Source organism: Stenella coeruleoalba, assembly GCF_951394435.1.
Source record: "Stenella coeruleoalba genome assembly, chromosome: 3".
NCBI lineage: Eukaryota > Metazoa > Chordata > Mammalia > Artiodactyla > Delphinidae > Stenella > Stenella coeruleoalba.
Window position 1 is genome coordinate 66,078,448 of NC_137148.1, and position 14,162 is coordinate 66,092,609.

The following is a 14,162-nucleotide window of genomic DNA, read 5'->3' on the forward strand; positions in this document are numbered from 1 at the left end:
AAATTATTTACACGGAAACAAATAACACATCTGGAAAATATTAGCAACATATGAGAGACAAAAAACTAACAACTCTTTTGATATGCCAGGACCTTTTACAAAAACTAAACCACAATCTATCAAAAAGAAAAAGTGGCAAATGTTTTATGCAGGCTGCTGGCAGAAAGAGAAAAATAAATGTTTTAACATCATCTTAAAAATTGCTCCGTTTCATTCATAGTTAAAGAAATAGTAATTAAAACAACAATGATATTCTGCACCATTTTTTCATCAATCAGAGCCGTAAAGATAAAAATAGTTTAATGAAAGTTTGTGTTGGGTCAAGTTGTGGGGAAACTGGATCTCTCATATATGTGAATAGGTTCATCTTTTTTAGAAAGTGATTTGGTAATAGCTATCAAAATTTTTTTAACTGTATATACCTTTTGACCCAGCAATTCCTCTTCTAGATATTGTCATATAGACATTGGTATGAATGCCACCCAAAACAAATGGCCAAGGATGCCCTTTGCAGCATTATTTCATAGGAAAAATTTGGAAACACCTTAAAGACTCATCACAGGAACTGGTAAAATAAACGATGCTACATTTATCTAGGGGAAAACTATGCAGCTGTTAAAAATGACACAGACACACTGTATTAGCTGATTCAGAATATTCTCCGAGATAAACTGTGTTTTAAGTGAAGAAAGTAAGGTACCAAATAGCGTAAAATATGCACCCAATTATGTACAAAATGGGCATATTCATTCATTCAGCAAATATTTACTGGGTGTCCTGGGCATTGTGGATACAGCAGTGAACAAAACATCAAAGGCTACATCCCTGGAGCTTATATTATGGAGGGCAGAGAAAGGCAATTCCCAAATATACATATACAATGGGGAGATGTGCTATGATGTAAATAGAGCATGAGAATGGGAGTGGAGAGTGCAATGTGTTGTAGATCAAGGAGGAACAGGTTCACCAGGCAGAGAACAGGGCAGTGCTAAGGAGCAATGACATGAAAAAGCTTAGCCAAGTCCAGGTGCAGGAATCCAGTCACATGTTAGCGGTATATCCACATGGTGCCATTATTCCTGTGAAGCAAATTCATGACACTTCATGTTTAAACCATGATATCTCTCTCTGCATTACAGCGTTTCCTCCTTTGAGAAAGCACTCCGTAGCAACATGATAGACAATGCTCTTTACATCTACTTTGTGGCTGAGGTATCCTGGACAATTGGTTGTCTAGGGTAACTAATTCAAAAACTAGAAGACAAACCACTGTGTCTGCATCCTTAAGTCACCCTTTGCTCAGTGGAGCTTCCCCAAGATCAAGGGAGAATGCTAAATATCTGTTTACTAGAACCTTGGCTCTCTCTTTCTCTGAGGCAGCCCATCACTGGCCTGACCGTTATCCCCTCTGCAGACATCTCTTATGGATAGGATTCCTGTTGACCTTGTCTCTTGTGTCTCCCAGGCAATTAAACAGCTTCAGTCAGCTGTGACTTGATTGTTCAATGACTTTTTCCTCTTCTCATTGACTTCACTGGAATAGAAGACTAAATATAGGCACTGGCTGTCATATCTCCCAGGTCTTTCTGTGCAGACAGACTCGTTATCACTAACAAACAATGCTTACAAGACCCACACACAGAAGAGCAGAAGAATAGAGATGGGGGTCGGAGTGGTGCTCAAAACAAAGAAGCTCCAGAAAGTTTCTCATTTAGTAAAATCAAAGAAGGCAAATGGTGTGTTTAACAACCATGACCATGAACACAGTCTTATAAAAACTAGAGAAACGGAATGACATCCCTGGACTCTAAGGAAGAGGCAATGGAAATATAGTTCTGAGGTCAGAACTTTGGGCATTTGAGGTATATGGAGTGGAAATGGATGAGAGGCCAAGCGGCGCCAGTGCTAAGCTTGAGTGCACGGAGCCAAGGCCAGAGGCTGCTGCCTGCTTAGTGCTAATGACTGGCCAGCTAGAATATGGACCTTGAGCTGCCAGGTCTGATTTTCCAAAAGAAGTCAGAGATCTGGGACTTAGTGTGAACTCTCCAATTTTTAAATGTTGGCAACTTATTTAAACATATTTTTGCAAATATATTTAAAACATGACTGATCTCTCCCTTGCACTTTTAATGCACTGGCTCCTTCCCTAGCCTTGTCTTAGGGACAGTCTTACTTGGGCAAGTGATGAGTATACTTGTTATATAGATGAAGAACTGTTTCCTCCCCTCCCTCAAAAAAAAGCCACTTTTATGAGGATGAAGTATGGCACAAAGAGTTAGACTTTTGAGTATCTGCCTTAGACAGGAGATCAGGATGCAGAAGACCCATTCCTGGTCAGGATTACATCTTCCCCTCTGGTTTTGTTATAAGATCCAACACTCTAGATATTGACAAACATCAGATATTACTGAGTCACAGTAAATATTAAATGTATTTCAGGTGTTAATTGGCCCACTCACCCATGTTTAAAGAGATTGTTGACACTTCTCTTCAAAATGTATTTCTGAATAGGAAATAGGGGCATTGGTCACACATTTGGTCAACAAACCTACCTCAAGGGTCTACTCTGAAGCTGGCACTGTGGGTGAAATATTGTGGGAATTAGTAAGCTGAATGTGATACCGGCTCTGCCTTCCGGAAGCCTACTGTTCTACACAGGAGATAAAACATGTTTCTAAATAATGATTCAGAGCACATAGAAATAAGTTATAGGACAATTTACTGTGAGCATGAAGTTGTACACAGCTATAGTAGTAACCCAGGTTATAGTTTTCAAATCTAAGAGCTTTAAATACTTTTCTTTTTACTACTAGTGATATGAAACGAGGAAGAGAACGCTGGTAGAAAGCTTCAATTAGAAATTTTAATAATAAATATTGAGTACTGAATATGCTGTGTATCACTGAGCTATATTTTATATACATTCTTTTATCAATTCTCATTGTACTGCTTTTCATTATTAAATAGCTACTGGAAATGAGAGAGTTAGTAACTTACCCAAAATCACAGAGTATAAGCAGAAGATTTGGAACTTGAATTCAGGGCTATTTGACAATGGAAATAGACTTTTTATTATTATTATTTTTTAAAATTTTATTTTGGAAATAGACTTTTAACATTAAGCTTATAAAAGTTTCCTGAAAAAAAGAAAAACAATTAAGAAAAATTTTTCTTGAAGGACAATAGGAAATTATTGTTTGTAAGCACAATTACAGAAAAGTTTCTTATTTGGATTCAGTTAGTACTCATGGAATACACTGTCTTTAATAGCATTGTATGATACAATCTGAAATTTCATTTTGTTGAAAACTGTAGGGTATGTGAAATTGATATCTTAATTTTTCCCTGAAATATTGTTATAGTATTGAGATATGGGTATATACTTCCTGCTTGCTGTGGTATCTTATTAATAAAAAAGAAATGTAGAAACATAATTTCCCAGTTAGTGTGTAACAACATCTATTAGCATATCTCAGTAATTATATGATAAATAAACTTAATTATCAAGGTTACTTTAGGATTATCAACTGTATACTTTTCATTGTGAGTTGTCAAATGGCCTATTGATGGAAAATATAAGACATACAATGTATTAGGTAAAAAAAAATGGTCTTCAGGACATATCTAGAATTTTATAATTTTTTTAAGAAAGGTTCTAACACTGATTTCAATATATATATAATAAAGCAATCAGGTAGGGAAGAATATCAAGAGTAAAGGTATAGCTGTCATAAATTATGAAATTGAATTTGAGCCCAAATTGGACTTGGATTCATTCTTACAGCATTTACTTCTTTTTAATCTAGGTTTTCTAAATCATACACAATTTAGATATTCTCTAAGGCAGTTATGCAGGGCACCAACTCAAATATGTGTCAGTTAGGATGCCTTCAGTGACAAGCAACAAAAATCCTTGATTTTATTGGTTTAAATAATAAAGGAATTTATTATCTACTATAAAGAAAGTTCAAGGTTATGGTTGGCTGTAGGTCTAATGCCTGAGCACTTCAGCCCTGCCTCTCCTGATTCTTTCTCAGCTTCATCCCAGAGGGTATCTTATATATTCATGGGTGCAAGATAGATACAACAGTTTCACGAGGTATATCCTATTTTGATAATGTCCAGTGAAGAAAAGCAACCATCACTTCCTTTTTTCTCTTCTTAAAATGAATATACCTTTCCCAGGAGCAACCCCTTCACGCAAGATCCTCTCACATCTCATTGGCCAAAATTGTATCATATACTCACTCCAAAACCAGTCATTGGCAAAAGAAATGGGAACAATGTAATTGACATAGAATAATCAGGATCATCCCCTTGGGCTGGGGTTTGACCCAGGTTCCACTAAAGTATATGGCTGTGTGAAGGAGGGTAGATACTAGAATGGAATTAGAGTTTTGTTAGAAAAGAGAAGGAGGAATGGCTACAGGATAGCCAATCAACAATGGCTGCTATAGAACAGTCCTAAAGGTAACTGAGAAGGGAATAACTGTGGAGATCAAATAGCCCTCTGCAGTTCTTCCGAGCTTAGCTCTTTGATTTCTAGATGGTCCCCAACAATGGTAGTTATCCTCCTCATAATGATAGCTTCATAGATATTTGAGCTGGAAGGGACCATGCTGAGACCCAGATTTGTTAAATGTCTTCACACAATAAATTAATGGCAAAGCCAGGGCAGGGTTTCTTGACTCTCAGTACAGGGTGTTTTCTTTCATTCTTTACCCTTCAGACAGTTGGAACTGCTTTAAAACTCATGGCAAGCACTGGCCTTTTCTGTAATTAACAGCTTCTTATAATATATGTATTTTGCTTGTTCAGCCTCCTAGAAACTAAATTGAGTTTGTGCTTTAAAAAGCCTACTAGAAAAAAAAAAAAAAAAAGAAAAAGAAAATTGGAAAAAATAAATAAATAAATAAATAAATAAAAATAAAATTAAAAAAAAAACAAACAAAAAAAGCCTACTGAGATCCTTGTTCTCTGTTCTGATACCGTGTGCATGAACCACCAACAGGTTTCCTCCTACCTCACATTTGATGTGAATCCCTTTCTTGCAACATCTCTCTCAATAGCTTCCCCATCTTCTCTTGCTCCATCTATGACCAACTTCCTGTTTCTAAATAGATTTTGTGGTCGCCCCTCCCTCCTTGTGCCAGCTCCTAGCCACTAGTTACTTAGGCTGTGGTCTATATTGTTCTTCCAACAGCCTACCCTGTTGTGGTTGCCCCACACATCCACATTGTTATATGTCCCCAGTTTGGGTTCTGGGATTATTTTGGTAACTACCACATTGGGTGAGAGTCAAACTAATAATTTAAAGTGTTGGGACAACTTCTCCTATTGCAAGTCTCCTCCTGTTTTTACAATCCAAGAGGAGCTGCTTCTTGTACTCTTATTACCTATAATGCACAAATAGAATGTGATGTATGGCCTCCCACAAACCTGAATGCTTATGATTTACTTTGTGTTTTTCTTCTTTTCTTTCTAGGACAAGATGTTGATAAATATAAAGAGCATCTTATGGATGTGCTCTACCTTAATAGCAACCCATGCACTACAGAAAGGTGAGTGTGGTAACAATTTTTTTAGGACTAATTGAAATAAAAATTGAAGTACTGGGGCGTGGAATGGGATTATGGAATCATTAAAATAAAGGATGGGGCTTCCCTGGTGGCGCAGTGGTTGAGAGTCCGCCTGCTGATGCAGGGGACACGGGTTCGTGCCCTGGTCCAGGAGGATCCCACATGCCGCGGAGCGGCTGGGCCCGTGAGCCATGGCCGTTGAGCCTGCGAGTCCGGAGCCTGTGCTCCGCAACGGGAGAGGCCACAACAGTGAGAGGCCTGCATACCGCAAAAAAAAAAAAAAAAAAAAAAAAAAAAAGGATGAATTTTTGATCTATTCATTGCTGAACACTTTTAGCTAAAATATTATTAGGTTGAAAACAGTGGTTTAAAAGAAATCAATCATAACAAAATAATGAACCAGGTGCTAAAGAAGCAAGTGGGCTTTCAGTAACTTCCCAGATTACTTTCAGACTGTGCAAAAAGGCTCACATGTGGGGCTGGGCATATTTTTAACTTCTGCTTTCTTCAACACTGCTCAAAAATTTTCTATATTAAAAAAAGAAGACTATTAAACATTCAGGAGGACAGAGTTTGAAAAAAGTAAAGAAGATAGAGAGAGGGCTGATAGCCAAATTTTTCCCCCACCTCCATTTCTTTTTTCCTTCCCTCCCCTCCCCTCCCCTTCCCTTCCCTTCCCTTCCCTCCCCTTCCCATCCCTTCCCTTCCCTTTCTTCCCCTTCCCTTTCCTCCCCTTCCCTTCCCTTCCCTTCCCTTTCCTCCCCTTCCCTTCCCTTCTCTTCTCCCCACCCCCTTTCTAGTAACTGGATAAGTACACATCCACTGTTTTTGTTAGCTGTAAATTATATATCCATCTAATGAGTGTTCTGTGATTCCAAATTTGTGGACTCTGGTCTATGAAAAAAGATACTGTGCTGAGTTTCAGTGATCTGCTCCCATCAAGGGTCTCTCCAGACTCAGCTTCCACTTCTTTCTCATACTCACTCTATGCTTCTAGTCTCTGCAAGAATTTACAATTGCATTCATAGACCTTCTTATTCCCTTTTATTTACATGCAGTTCCTTCTGCTTGACAGTCCCTTCTCTTGTTCTCTACAGTTCCACTTCAGTTCATTCTTAAGACTCAAAATTTAAGTATCATTCCGTCTATTCATCCATCCATCCTTCCACCTATCCACTCATTTATCCATCCGTTGACAGTATTGTTTGAATACATTCTATGTGCTACATGTTAGTCTGGGCCTCCAGGGATATATCAGTGGATGAGTCATACATTGTCTTGGATTTCATTAAACCTAATCTCCTTAGTTACATGAGGTAAGCGATAAACAAGTAAACAAACAATCCAAGTACTTCCGAATAGATGACTATAAAGCAGAATGACATCATAGGAAATGGCATAGGGTGGGGGGCAGGGGGGTGATAAAGCGTCTTTGAGAAAGTCATACTTAAACTGATGTGGGAATGATGAGGAAGAGCCAGCCAGCTAAGATTTGGCCCAAGTTAGGTAGTGTGTTTGAACAACAGAAAGTTCACTGTAGTTGGAGAGCAGTGATCAAGAAGAAAGTAGGAGATACAGACAGAGAGATAGTCAGAGGTCAGTTCATATAAATAGTAACAATATCTAATACTTAGAAAAGAGCTTCCTGTGAGCCAAGAACAGCTTAACATTAGCTTATTGAAACATTCGTTATCCATAGAGGAAACTGAGAACCTAAGAGACTTGCTCAAAGCCACACAACCAGTAAGTAGCAGAACTGGGAGATAAACCAAGGCTGTCCCAGGTGTGTGTGAGCTTTACCTCTGTTACGTTTCTTATCTATATAGGGCATTGTAGCTTTAGAAATGACTAGATTTTATTTCCAGGAAGCACTGAAGGAAGCGCTGAAGGGTTTCAGCAGGTGAAAGACATGAGTTGATGAATGTTTTCAAAGTTCCATGTTTGCTATTCTATGTAGATTTGATTGTAGGAGAGCAAGGGTGGCAGCAGGGAGATCATTTAGGAGGTTATTGTGGTCACCTGTGTGTGAAATGGGGCGTGGCAGAAGAGCTGGAGAGAAGTGAATTCTCATCTCTCCAACATGGAGATGGAGGATTCAGACCAACAAATGGATTGGATGTGGTGTGGTGAGGGCAAGAGAGGAATCAAGGACGAGCTGACTTTGGACATGGCTCTCATTCCCCTTTCCAGCCAATTTAAAAGCCCTTTCTCTATGTTCCCATTGTCCCCTGTGCTGTGACATCTGTTATAGCCCATACCACTCGCTATGATAAGTTATGCTTCGTTTTTCTTCCCAAGGGGAGTGTAACTTCAAGAGAGCTGTTTTTTATTTTCTAGCAGAGTTCCTGACACACTGCTAGCACTTAATCAATTTATGTGTTGAGTGAATAAGTGAATGAATAAATACACAATGTGTGAATACCACAGTGAATGACCTGGATGGCCGTCAGAGTCTAGGCTCCACCAATCCAAGAGCCCAGGAGCTGTCCTTTTCAGCATTTTCAGGAAGTAAAGGTTGAAGGTCACAGAGAGGAAAGGACAACGGCATCCAGTGAAGAGGGAAGACAGAAAGGAGATAGAGAAAAGGAGTTGGTTTGGGTGGGAAGTAATAGGAGGGAATTATAGAGAAAGTAGTGGGAGAACCTTGAGGAACAGGGCAACTCACCCTCCACTTAAAACAAAGAAAGAACTCATACAAACAGTAGGGAAACAAACAAACACTTATGGTATAGCTCCTTGATGGTATTTTAAAATAGTAATAATAGCTAACAGTATTGAGTGATTTCTACGTTACGCCTCGTTCTAAGTATTTTACTTTGTTATCCCTTTTTAATCTTAGCTCTCCGATGAGACACATGCTTTTATTTTCCCCATTTGGCAAATGAGGAAACTGCAATATACCAAAAGATTGAGAGACATAGCTAATGTAGAAGATTATACATCAATTTAGTGATTGAGCCTGTAGGTGAACCCAGGCAGTCTGGCTCCACAGTCCATGCTCTCAACCACTGTATTGTACTTTATCCCAAGCATCAAGTTCTTTGCAAATCTGTAATCACTGTTAAGAGACGTCATTAGTTTGGGGCTAATTTCAGAACAATTTTTACTTTTTCATGTGAGGGGTAAAAATTGAACATGTAAGATCCATATGAAACAGACTTGCCAAGTTCATAGTGAATCACGGAGCAGTAACTAGTTGAGTCAACGCAAGTACTCTTATCTTAAGGTTTTCTCTGTTTATGTCTACGCACGCAAAAGGTCAATAACTAATGAACACTCTGTCTATTGGTTTCTGGATTTATTTTAATGCATGAAGAACTCTTTGCTTTAAAAATACCCTTTTATTGATTATCTAGCATTGACCCAGTTATTTGGAAATTCCTCTAATATTAATAAATGCAGCCATGCACAGTTATTAGTAAATGAATGAACAAGAGAGTGACATTAATACTTCAGAGGGTGATAAATTCCTCTATACTCACTCTGACAATTATTTGGCTAAGGTCTGTGTGTGTGTTTGTTCAAATTGTGTAGATAGAATTTGCATTATCCTTGCTCTGCAGAATTTATTGGCAGAGAATGAAACATAACTGATCATTCATTGTTCAGAGATTTCTTCCTTACTGTATTCATTTAGACCACAAACTATCTGGTGGGAATAGTGAATTTTTTTTAAAGCAAATTTTTTTGAATTTTATTTTATTTTATTTTTTATACAGCAGGTTCTTATTAGTCATCAATTTTATACACATCAGTGTATACATGTCAATCCCAATCTCCCAATTAATCACACCCCCACCCCCACCCACCACTGCTTTCACCCCTTAGTGTCCATATGTTTGTTCTCTACATCTGTGTCTCTATTTCTGCCCTGAAAACTGGTTCATCTGTACCATTTTTCTAGATTCCACATATATGCGTTAATATACGGTATTTGTTTTTCTCTTTCTGACTTACTTCACTCTGTATGACAGTCTCTAGATTCATCCATGTCTCTACAAATGACCCAGTTTCATTCCCTTTTATGGCTGAGTAATATTCCATTGCATATATGTACCACATTTTCTTTATCCATCCGTCCATTGATGGGCATTAAGGTTGCTTCCATGACCTGGCTATTGTAAATAGCACAGCAATGAACATTGGAGTGCATGTGTCTTTTTGAATTATGGTTTTCTCTGGGTATATGCCCAGTAGTGGGATTGTTGGGTCATATAGTAATTCTATTTTTAATTTTTAAGGAACCTCCATACTGTTCTCCATAGTGGCTGTATCAATTTACATTCCCACCAACAGTGCAAGAGGGTTCTCTTTTCTCCACACCCTCTCCAGCATTTGTTGTTTGTAGATTTTCTGATGATGCCCATTCTAACTGGTGTGAAGTGATACCTCAGTGTAGTTTTGATTTGCATTTCTCTAATAATTAGTGATGTTGAGCAGCTTTTCATGTGTCTCTTGGCCATCTGTATGTCCTCTTTGGAGAAATGTCTATTTAGGTCTTCTGCCCATTTTTTGATTGCGTTTTTTGTCTTTTAAATATTGAGCTGCATGAGCTGTTTATATATTTTGGAGATTAATCCTTTGTCCGTTGATTCGTTGGCAAATATTTTCTCCCATTCTGAGGGTTGTCTTTTCGTCTTGTTTATAGTTTCCTTTGCTTTGCAAAAGCTTTGAAGTTTCATTAGGTCCCATCTGTTTATTTTTGTTTTTATTTCCATTACTCTAGGAGGGGGATCAAAAAAGATCTTGCTGAGATTTATGTCAAAGAGTGTTCTTCCTATGTTTTCCTCTAAGAGTTTTATAGTGTCTGGTCTTACATTTACATCTCTAATCCATTTTGAGTTTATTTTTGTGTATGGTGTTAGGGAGTGTTCTAATTTCATTCTTTTATATGTTGCTGACCAGTTTTCCCAGCACCACTTATTGAAGAGGCTGTCTTTTCTCCATTGTATATCCCTGCCTCCTTTGTCATAGATTAGTTGACCATAGGTGTGTGGGTTTATCTCTGGGCTTTATATCCTGCTCCATTGATCTATATTTCTGTTGTTGTGCCAGTACCATATTGTCCTGATTACTGTAGCTTTGTGGTATAGTCTGAGGTCAGGGCGTCTGAGTCCTCCAGCTCCGTTTTTTTCCATCAAGATTGCTTTGGCTATTTGGGGTCTTTTGTGTCTCCATACAAATTTTAAGATTTTCTGTTCTAGTTCTGTAAAACATGCCATTGATAATTTAATAGGGATTGCATTGAATCTGTAGTTTGCTTTGGGTAGTATAGTCATTTTGACAATATTGATTCTTCCAATCCAAGAACATGGAATATCTCTCCATCTGTTGGTATCATCTTTAATTTCTTTCAGCAGTGTCTTATAGTTTTCTGCATACAGGTCTTTTCTCTCCCTAGGTAGGTTTATTCCTAGGTATTTTATTCTTTTTGTTGCAATGGTAAATGGGAGTGTTTCCTTAATTTCTCTTTCAGATTTTTCATCATTCGTGTATAGGAATGCAAGAGATTTCTGTGCATTAATTTTATATCCTGCAACTTTACCAAATTCATTGATTAGCTCTAGTAGTTTTCTGGTGGCATCCTTAGGATTCTCTACATATAATATCATGTCATCTGCAAACAATGACAGTTTTACTTCTTCTTTTCCAATTTGTATTCCATTTATTTCTACTTCTTCTCTGATTGCCATGGCTAGGACTTCCAAAACTATGTTGAATAATAGTGGAGAGAGTGGACATCCTTGTCTTGTTCCTGATCTTAGAGGAAATGCTTTCAGTTTTTCACCATTGAGAATGATGTTTGCTGTGGGTTTGTTGTATATGGCCTTTATTATGTTGAGGTAGTTCCCTCTATGCCCACTTTCTGGAGAGTTTTTATCATAAATGGGTGTTAAATTTTGTCAAAAGGTTTTTCTGCATCTATTGAGATGATCATATGGTTTTTCTTCTTCAATTTGTTAATGTGGTGTATCACATTGATTGATTTGCATATATTGAAGAATCCTTGCATCCCTGGGATAAATCCCGCTTGATCATGGTGTATGATCCTTTTAATGTGTTGTTGGATTTTGTTTGCTAGTATTTTGTTGAGGATTTTTGCATCTATATTCATCAATGATATTGGTCTGTAATTTTCTTTTTTTGTGGTATCTTTGTCTGGTTTTGGTATCAGGGTGATGGTGGCCTCATAGAACGAGTTTCGGAGTGTTCCTTCCTCTGCAATTTTTTGGAAGAGTTTGAGAAGGATGGGTGTTAGCTTTTCTCTAAATGTTTGATAGAATTCACCTGTGAAGCCATCTGGTCCTGGACTTTTGTTTGTTGGAAGATTTTTAACCACAGTTTCAATTTCATTCCTTGTGATTGGTCTGTTCATATTTTCTATTTCTTCCTGGTTCAGTCGTGGAAGGTTATACCTTTCTAAGAATTTGTCCATTTCTTCCAGGTTGTCCATTTTATTGGCATAGAGTTGCTTGTAGTAGTCTCTTAGGATGCTTTGAATTTCTGTGGTGTCTGTTGTACCTTCTCCTTTTTCATTTCTAATTTTATTGATTTGAGTCCTCTCGCTCTTTTTCTTGATGAGTCTGGGTAAAGGTTTATCAATTTTGTTTATCTTCTCAAAGAACCAGCTTTTAGTTTTATTGATCTTTGCTATTGTTTTCTTTGTTTCTATTTCATTTATTTCTGCTCTGATCTTTATGATTTCTTTCCTTCTGCTGACTTCAGGTTTTGTTTGTTCTTCTTTCTCTACTTCTTTTAGGTGTAAGGTTAGATTGTTTATTTGGGATTTTTCTTCTTTCTTGAGGTAGGCTTGTATAGCTGTAAACTTCCCTCTTAGAACTGCTTTTGCTGCATCCCATAGGTTTTAGGTTGTCATGTTTTCATTGTCATTTGTCTCTAGGTATTTTCTGATTTCCTCTTTGATTTCTTAAGTGATCTCTTGGTTATTTAGTAATGTATTGTTTACCCTCCATGTGGTTGTGTTTTTTTATGGTTTTTTCCCTGTAATTCATTTCTCTTCTCATAGTGTTGTGGTCAGAAAAGATGCTTGATATGATTTCAATTTTCTTAAATTTCCTGAGGCTTGATTTGTGACCCAAGATGTGATCTATCCTGGAGAATGTTCCGTGTGCCCTTGAGAAGAAAGTGTAAACTGCTTTTTTTGGATGGAATGTTATATAAATATCAATTAAATCTATCTGGCCTATTGTGTCATTCAAAGCTTGTGTTTTCTGATTAATTTTCTGTTTGGATGATCTGTCCATTGGTGTAAGTGAGGTGTTAAAGTCCCCCACTATTATTGTGTTACTGTCAATTTCCTCTTTTAGAGCTCTTAGCAGTTGCCTTATGTATTGAGGTCCTCCTATGTTGTGTGCATGTATATTTATAATTGTTGTATCTTCTTCTTGGATTGATCCCTTGATCATTATGTAGTGTCCTTCCTTGTCTCTTGTAACGTTCTTTATTTTAAAGTCTATTTTATCGGATATGAGTATTGCTACTCCAGCTTCCTTTTGGTTTCCATTTGCATGGAATATCTTTTTCCATCCCCTCACTTTCAGTCTGTATGTGTCCCTAGGTCTGAAATGGGTCTCTTGTAGACAGCATATGTATGGGTCTTGTTTTTGTATCCATTCAGCAAGCCTGTGTCTTTTGGTTGGAGCATTTAATCCATTCACGTTTAAGGTAATTATCGATATGTATGTTCTTATTACCATTTTCTTAATTGTTTTGGGTTTGTTTTTGTAGGTTCTTTTCTTCTCTTGTGTTTCCCACTTAGAGAAGTTCCTTTAGCATTTGTTGTAGAGCTGGTTTGGTGGTACTGAATTCTCTTAGCTTTTGCTTGTCTGTAAAGCTTTTGATTTCTCCATCGAATCTGAATGAGATCCTTGCCGGCTAGAGTAATCTTGGTTGTAGGTGCTTCCCTTTCATTACTCTAGGTATATCATGCCACTCCCTTCCTGCTTGTAGAGTTTCTGCTGAGAAATCAGCTGTTAACCTTATGGGAGTTCCCTTGCATGTTATTTGTCATTTTTCCTTGCTGCTTTCAATAATTTTTGCCAATTTGATTACTATGTGTCTTGGAGTGTTTCTCTTTGGGTTTATCCTGTATGGGACTGTCTGCACTTCCTGGACTTGGGTGGCTATTTCCTTTTCCATGTTAGGGAAGTTTTCGACTATAATCTCTTCAAATATTTTCTCGGGCCCTTTCTCTCTCTCTACTCCTTCTGTGACCCCTATAATGAGAATATTGTGTTTAATGTTGTCCCAGAGGTCTCTTAGGCTGTCTCCATTTCTTTTCATTTTTTTTTTCTTTAATCTGTTCCACAGCAGTGGATTCCACCATTCTGTCTTCCAGGTCACTTATCCATTCTTCTGCCTTAGTTATTCTACTATTGATTCCTTGTAGTGTATTTTTCATTTCAGTTGTGTTGTTCGCTCTCTGTTCATTTCTTCTTTAATTCTTCAGATCTTTTTTAAACATTTCTTGCATCTTCTCGATCTTTGCCTACATTCTTTTTCCGAGGTCCTGGATCATCTTCACTACCGTTATTCTGAATTCTTTTTCTGGAAGGTTGCCCA

General features: G+C 37.6%; 1 protein-coding gene across 3 annotated transcripts in view; it reads left to right on the forward strand.

The window, feature by feature from the left end:
* Positions 1-5,491: 5,491 nt before the first annotated feature.
* The window catches only part of VCAN (versican), a gene marked incomplete at its 5' end in the record, with an annotated part of 102,386 nt that continues 93,715 nt past the window's right edge, over positions 5,492-14,162 (forward strand). For all 3 annotated transcript variants that reach the window (XM_079916791.1, XM_079916793.1, XM_079916792.1), the window contains one exon: positions 5,492-5,561. In XM_079916791.1, the coding sequence (XP_079772917.1) occupies positions 5,492-5,561 (70 nt within the window). The remainder of the gene's footprint in view (positions 5,562-14,162) is intronic.